The sequence below is a fragment of the Galeopterus variegatus genome, unplaced genomic scaffold (genome assembly GCF_000696425.1).
Source record: "Galeopterus variegatus unplaced genomic scaffold, G_variegatus-3.0.2 Scaffold2247, whole genome shotgun sequence".
In the NCBI taxonomy this organism is placed as follows: Eukaryota; Metazoa; Chordata; class Mammalia; order Dermoptera; family Cynocephalidae; genus Galeopterus; species Galeopterus variegatus.
The window spans coordinates 99,232-107,277 of record NW_007728358.1 but is presented as its reverse complement, the minus strand read 5'-3'; the positions used below and the strand labels follow the sequence as shown (position 1 = coordinate 107,277).

The 8,046-nt window shown below is 46.1% G+C and overlaps 1 protein-coding gene across 1 annotated transcript in view; it reads right to left on the bottom strand.

The window, feature by feature from the left end:
- Positions 1 to 7,347, bottom strand: part of FOXO3 (forkhead box O3) — a 117,943-nt gene extending 110,596 nt beyond the window's left edge. Inside the window, exon 1 of the mRNA XM_008581064.1 lies at positions 6,849 to 7,347. Within this exon, the coding sequence (XP_008579286.1) occupies positions 6,849 to 7,238 (390 nt within the window). The 5' untranslated portion in view covers positions 7,239 to 7,347. The remainder of the gene's footprint in view (positions 1 to 6,848) is intronic.
- Between the last annotated feature and the right edge of the window lie 699 nt (positions 7,348 to 8,046).

Sequence of the window (8,046 nt, the reverse complement as noted above, 5' to 3'; positions counted from 1 at the left end):
TTTTTTTTTTTTGGTGGCTGTCGGTATGGTGCAGGGATCCAAACCCTTGACCTTGGTGTTGTCAGCACCACGCTCTCCCAAATGAACTAACGAGCCAGCCTAGGCTAAACAATTCTATAGGGACTTTCTAAGCAGTGTATATTGATGTTACATAAAGTGGGTATTCATACAGAGGTCAAACTTGATTTCATATTTCTCTTAATGAAAGGTCATACCAAAATTAGGTTTCCCTCAGTTCTGTGGTGGGTAGTGACTGGTACTTATGAAGTTTTCAGGGATTTCTATACTAGGAAACAAGGCACTGCAAGAAACTCCACAGATAGCACAGCATCATTTCACATTACACCATATCATATCATCAATGCTAGGAGGTCTAAGGCATATTCCACCTTTACAGCTACAGGTATCCAAAAGACTCCACACGATATCAGCTCACTCCTGAGTCATACTGTCCCCTTTCAGTGTCAGAGTCCCTGAACAAAGCTATCCTCATGGGCTGAAGACCTAAAGATCCAAAAGGCAGCTCCAAGTATCAGAAATGCTTATTTGTCTGGTAGACACAGTCCCCTGCTTTTGAGGCTCTTACACCGTGCTTAGGAATATACAAGAGTCAGAAGAAAATGACAAAAGAAACAGGCAGAAGTCACAGGATGGGCAGGGTAGGTGGGGTTGAGGGAGAAAGCTTTTTCAGCATGGTGAGCTGAGAGCACCTCTGGAGAATGCATGAAGAGAAACACAGTTCCTCTAGTGCAGGCGGGACTAGGAGAGGGGAGGAGCAGCAGCAGAGAGCACAAGAAGTAAGGGCTTTCAGCATGTGAGGCAAATGGCACCACCACCAACAGCACGGGTGCAAACAGCTGTGAAACCACAATGGTGAGCAGCAGACACTAGAGAACAGCAGTGTCCTGGGTTCCTGTGAACACACTCTTAACTTCACCCCTGCTAGCTGTGTGACCCTGCACCTGTTGCTCACACACTCCTGGCCTGTTTCGTCACCTGTAAAATAGATAGTTAGATGATGTTTAAGACATCCTTCAGTTCTGAATTTTAGGCAACAAGCAACACAGATGAGTCACCTGTATCAAGGCTCCACATCCATTCTGAGGGGGGCCAATCCTATGCCAGGCCCTGGGAAACAGAATTGGGGATCCCACATCAGTCTGTGGCCACAGGTGTAGTCTAATCCAGGTGGACCTGGGTAAACTGAAGCATTTCCTAAACAGACCCAAACTACAGGAGCCTATTACAGTGGCCTTCAATCTCCAAAGTAAGCTCAAAATGATCTGCAGAGAGTTAAACGCCAGCTCCAAGCCCGAGCTCAACACCAACTTTGCCCTTTACCAGTAACTTCTTTGCAGAGTTGAAGCATTGAGGAAATCAGAAGCCCAGATGTGAAAAAGGCAGAGAGAAGGGGCAACGAGACAAATTCACAAAGCACAGATCTACATGTTTATTTTCTGTCTCCCATTAGAATGTGAACTCCTTTGAATTGGAGCTTTATCTGTCTTGTGCTGCTACTTATCCCTGGGGCCCAGCAGAATGTCCTGTGCACAGCATGCCTTTGATAAATATTTATTGAATGAATGAAACAGGATGTGATGCACATGGGTAAAAAGGGTCTTCTCTTTCCCATCTGTTATTCACTTACTGTACACCAGCTGACATTCACTGATACTATCCCTTTATATTTATGATCTTCTGCTTCTCCTATAGCAGCAAAAAGACAAAGAGGATCTTCAGGACCCCTCGATTTGTGATGCAGGAAAAAGGAGAAAATGAGGAGTCAAAAAATAGGATCAAATCTGTTCCCCCCAGGCAAGATGAGTGGGTACAAAAACAAAATAAATTCCATAGTCTCTCCAGCCCTGGAAATCTGATGCACCAACAATGGGTAAGTGGGATGCCTCGCCAGAATGCACAGGCCTACACAGTCTTATCTTTGCTTTTCATCAAGACCTTTGGATGGTGTCTGCTAAACTTTTTCCACACCAAGTAACTGACTTTTTAGTGGGACAAGTCCTCTTCATTAATTTTCCAAATAAAAATATCTTGCAGGTTTAAGTTAAGAATCACAAGCACAGTACTAAAAAGTTTAACTACAAGATGTTCTTCTATGGTGTCATTTTCTTAAAATAGAACCCTCCAAAAACCTTCTAAAAATAAGTCTGCTATAGTTTCATTTCATTTTCTTTCTTTTTTTTTTTAATGTGGTTGATTATTGTGGCCAATTACCTAAACTTCATTTCATTTTCTTTCTTTTTTTTTTTAATGTGGTTGATTATTGTGGCCAATTACCTAAACTTCATTTCATTTTCTAAGAAAGAGATAAACATATCAAAACACACACTTAGCTTCTCTTTTTAAAGTCTCTCTCCGCTAAAGGGGGCTCATGGATCAAAGTCTAAAAGGGCCAATTTCTTCATTTCATAGGTCAATGACACAGCTTTGAAAAAGAGGAAAAACAGCCCCCCTAGTGTACTGCTTCTGTAGAAAAAAGGAAGTATATTTGTTGAGAATCACTGACGAAGACAGTCCTGCCAAAGGAAATTACAAAACTGCATTTTGGCAACATGGGCCAAGCAGAAGACAGATTCTTCATACAGGACCATAAGAGGCCCTTTGGTGAGTTACTCCAAAAGGTGACTGAGGTCAAAATTATAAGTCAACACAAAATTATTATGACTTTATCATTTTGAAATTAAAAAATTTTTTAAAACAAAGTTGCAGTTAAAGTAACATTTTCTTTCTTTTTTTTTTTTTTTAAAAGATGACCGGTAAGGGGATATTAACCCTTGACTTGGTGTTGTCAGCACCACGCTCAGCCAGTGAGCGAACCGGCCATCCCTATGTGGGATCCGAACCCGGGGCCTTGGTGTTATTAGCACCGCACTCTACCGAGTGAGCCACGGGCCGGCCCTAAAGTAACATTTTCTTAATACAGTATGTTGAAAAGAAACTGGATGCATTAATCTAAAGAACTGGAACAGTGAGGACATAAATAAGCATTATGTGGCAGGTCAGCCCTCATTTTTTTACCTTGGCACAAAGCCACAAGAGTACACATTTTCACATAAACACTCATGCTCTTAAAGAATTGTCCTCTGAAGCAGCAGCAGCAGCCTTCATACAATATTCCAAATTTGTGAAATTGTGGGAACCATCCCAGAAACTCATGGCTGCCTAATATGATCTTGCCCTGACTCATGGGAAATGCAGGTGGTGTGTGCATACAGGGGGAAAAGTGATAAACAGAACTTACCAGGTTAAACCCTGGAGCCCTTATAGGTCTCCACAAGACAAAAGGAACCGAGAGAACTCACTAATTCAATTCTGAGTACAGTGCAAGTAAACTTAATCTGAACTAAAGGAAATGTAACCTTTTCCCCTCTTAACCACATCTGATTATTCATTTCTACTTTAATGCCTAAGGTAAGGGAACCTGTAAGATAGCCATCATCCTTCTCCCTAGCACAGTATGCATCTGACAAATGTAAGTTAATGCAGGGCTTCCTCTATTCGTCAAAATGCTATCTTTCTTGCCCCTTTTATCACTTCATAGTTCCTAAGCACTCATACTGATGGGCACTGGACAGCTATACAAACATGATCTGCTCACTCTACGTCAACATTTGCCTATGCTTCTGATGCTGAAATAATAACCAAGATGCTTTTAGATTGAGAGGCAAACATGCTTTTCAGGAAAGCAACCTCTACTTATGTAAAACTACCCATTACTTAGTAAATGACCTTTAAAAAAAAAAAATCAACTTAAAGAACAAAATAGAGTGATAAAGAACAAAGATATCTAGAACTACTAATTACCTCTGTACTGTATGATCTTAGAAAAGTCATTAACTTCTCTAAGAATTTGGTTCTTTTTTTTTTTTTTTTTTTTTTTTTTTTTTGTCTTTTTTACTGACAGGTAACGGGATCGCAACCCTCGGTGTCACGCCCGCACCGCGCTCAGCCAGTGAGCGGGAACCGGTCTCCACATGGGGTCTGAACCCTCAGCCGGAGAGACATAATGCTCCCAAGCGGCGCACTCTCCAGTGCGCCACCGGGCCGGCCCTAAGAATTTGGTTCTTTACCAACAAAATGAAAAGGTAGAACTATATGAGCAAATGTCATCCTGGCTATACATGAGAATCACCTGAGAAACTTAAACCACCACCACCACCACCACCACCAATGCTAAGCCACACACCAACCCAATTAAATCAGATTCTCTGGGTACTGGTATTTTTCCAAAGCTCCCATGTGATGCTAATATGCAACCAGAGCTGAGAACCACTCGTCTAGATTCCCATCTCCAAGGCCTCTTCTCTAATTCTTTCATTCTGTAATCTCAGGGTGATGGTTACAGGATCTCATAATGCGATGGTCCCAACAGCCACAAAAGTAAGGCGTAGACCCTGCATACCATACACTGCATGAACACATGACCAGGAGAGGTTAACATGAATTCTAGACATTTATAAAAATAAAAAGTCCTAATGCACAACTCAGAATGAAAGTACTGTGGTTTAAATACACACGTATGCTTCCGAAATGACTAATCACGATAGGCATCAACTCCTAAACTTGGACTCATGGAAATGGGTCACAATTAGCTCCTGACCTCTCCCCCTTTTCCCTCTTCTTCCACCCCCACTAAACCACAAGCACAAAAAGCCTGGCTATTAGTCATAATCAGAATATGAAACCAGCTCCAGTTTCAAAGGACCTTCTTTCTCCATCATCAAAGATTTGGAAGTTCCTGCATGGCTGCATCTTTTGATGAAGGTCATCTTACAAAAACTCTAAATTATATCCCTTTAGTTTTCAAGGATCAGTTGCCACATGATACTGATAAATGGAATTGGTGAAAAAATTTGGAAGTAAAACTACCATAAAATGTGTGCCCTGTATTAAACATATTAAGCCTTGAGGATTTTAATCTGCAGTATTTCACACGGTGTTAGTTGAAGAAAGATGAGATAGTAGGGAAGGATGAAAGAAGCCATGAGAGAAAAAAAATGGTTATGACATAAAATCACAAAGTTTATGACTAGGCCCAAAATTTCTATTGCAAGTCCTGCAAGCTATATGAAAATATAACTAGCCCAATGTCAATTCAGGGCTACATTTGGTAATACCACTTTCTCATGTAAATCTTCAAAAAAGTCAAATCTATTAAACTGTTATTATCTCTAACTATAAACAATATCAAGAAATGTTATTTGTGGAATTAAATTACTTGTATAATCTTGAAAATCATAAAAAAGGTGAAAACCACTCCTACATTAACTTTAAATTAAAGTCAGCTAACTTTTAACAGATTCTCTACACCAAATCCAAACATGTAAAACTAAATTTGAAGTGTGAGGAATCTGAAAAATATTCCAAACCCCCATATCCATATTTTCAGATACTGTACACTCACCTCTTCTGAGATTATTAACCCTTGTCATTCACTTGGAAACCCAGTTTTAAAAGGTTATCACATTAGCATGCTTTGAAATGGAACTAACCCATCCTTCCTGAAAAACACTAGAATTTCGTTTGCAAGATTTTGCTAAGAACAAATTAAAACGTTTCCTATACTAAATTATTTAGCTTTTTCATACAGGCGCATCAATTCAGTTCTCCATTAAGATTAAACTGTTCTTATTTTATACACCTACTGGAACCCAGGAAGACACAGGGTTCCCCAATGACAACAATGAAGGAAGGGAGAGAAGGAGGAAGCAACTATTTCACTGAAAAAAAAAAAAAAGACATAATTGCAAATAGGAAAAACTGATAAGCGATGTCTATCTCTCACTGCACAGGACTCTCTTCTGCTTGGTATTGACAATCATATCTGGGGGTAAGGAGCCAGGGAGGTGTCCAGGAACAGCAAGGCAGGTGGATATGAGCAGCCCAGCAGGGGCAGAGGAGTTAATCTCTTTGGATGCCCAACTGCAGGAAGTTATTACATCATAGGCCTTTCCACACCTCTCCCCCTACCACGTGTCCGTTGCCCCAAGAGGCTGAAAAGAGGAGTAGAGAGTCTAATCTCCAGGTTCATTTATAAAGAGAAGCCATCACGACCCAGCCCTCCCACCAAATCTTCCTCCCAACAGCCTAAGTGAAGCGCAGGCCCCGAGTCCCCTGCCTCAAACAGTGCCAGAGCCCAGGCCTCAGCTGGAGCAGGCGTGGCCAGTCCGCGATAAGGTAGCAAGGCTGGCCCGTTGAGGCCCCAGAACATTTCAGAGACTACTCAGGGGCAGGCTTATTGGAACGACATCTCTTAGGAGCAAAGGTGTCAACACAGGCAAGAAAAGGGAGGTGAGCAGGAAAAGGTTTGCAATCACTACTTTTTCTAATGTGATCGATGTGACACTTGGTCCACATTCAGCTAGTAACAACGCACCATGCTCCTGCTACCGACTGGAAGCCCACATTCAACCCCTCCTCCAGACACGGAATCCCAAATACTCTCCTACACTCCACCACAGCCCCCTGCATACCCCCACTACGGTGAACTCCATTCCAAAGTTGGCCGCGGACCTACCTCCTCAGTGCTGTTCTGGGAATCCAGCAAATGCACTCCTGCCCTTCCCTCGCCTGCGTCCCCTGCCCCCCCTCCTCACCTGGCCATGCCCGAGGCTTCCTTGGGAGCCTGATACACCCCCCCTCCGCGGCCGTCCCCAGGTTCTCCTCCTCCGGCGGTCAAAGAGACCCCCCCCCAAAGCCTCTCAGCGGAGGGTCCCCCTGCCAATCCCTATCCCCGGCGCCCGCGGGCACGCTCCGACGAATCCAAGGCGCGTCTTGCGCTGCGCAGGAGGCCCAACGGTTCTGGCCGCCAGCCTGGGGTGGGTACGCACCTTCCAGCCGGCAGAGCTGTTGCTGTCGCCCTTATCCTTGAAATAGGGCACGCAACGCACCATCCACTCGTAGATCTGGGACAGAGTGAGCCGTTTGTCCGGGGAGCTCTCGATGGCGCGGGTGATGAGGTCGGCGTAGGACAGGTTACCCCAAGCGTTCCGCCGCGACGAGCATTTCCTCGGCTGCCCCGACCCCCCAGCCGCCCCGGGTTGCGGCGGTGGCAGTGACTGCTGGGGCTGCAGGGGCGTCTGCGTCCCCCCGCTCAGCGCGCCCGCAGCGGGGACTGGCCCGGACCCAGGGTCCTGCCCTCCCGGAGCCAGTAGTCGGGCCGAGTCCTCAAGGAGCAGCCCGGAGGCCAGCGTGCCGCTCCCGTTGCCGCCGATCACCATTACCGAGCCGGCCCGGCCGCCACCGTCCTCTTCGTCTTCATCGTCCTCCTCCTCGGGGATCCTGACGGCGGGCGGGTCCCCGCCCAGGGGGAGGGCTGGGCGGCGGGCCCGGGTGTGCTGCTGTGCGTGCGTGTGTGAGTGGGGTGTGTGCTCGCGCGCGCCTGCGCGACCCGGCTCCGCGGGGCTGCGGGCGTGGGTGTCGGGGCGCGCGCCGCGGGCCGGGACTCGGAGGGCTCCCGCAGCAGTCCCCGCCGGGCTCCTCCCGCCTCCCCAGAGCCTCAACGACAAAGCGCGGCGCTGCCGGGGAGAGGGGAGAGGAAGAAGCGCTGAGTCCCCAAGGCTCCACGGAGCGTTGTCCTGTGGCCTCCCTGACTCGGGACAGGGCGCCTGGCACCAAAGGTCCCCGGCCTGCACGTCCGCCTGCCAGGCTCTGGGCCCGCCCTGGTGTCCGGTTCTAAGGAAGAACCGGACACCAGGTAACACCTGAGATAAGATGCTGACCGCAGATGACAAGGGTCACCTCGGCGTGGCAATACTGACCAGCGAAGATCGATGTTGGTGCCACAGGACTTCGATAAGCCGATGCCCTCGGATTTGCTCAGGCAACAAGAGGTTCGCACTGAGTCTCTTACCTTGGCCGCTCGACCACAATCGTGTTTCACTCTTCATGGCAAACGGGAGAGAAGAGTAAATAACTCGGGAAGAAAAGCAAATTATTCCCCAGTAATAAACGCAAGAGCACATTCCGAACAATTGATAATGGGAAACAATTTTATTCTAATTTGTAAATGGCGACAAAACAGCTAAT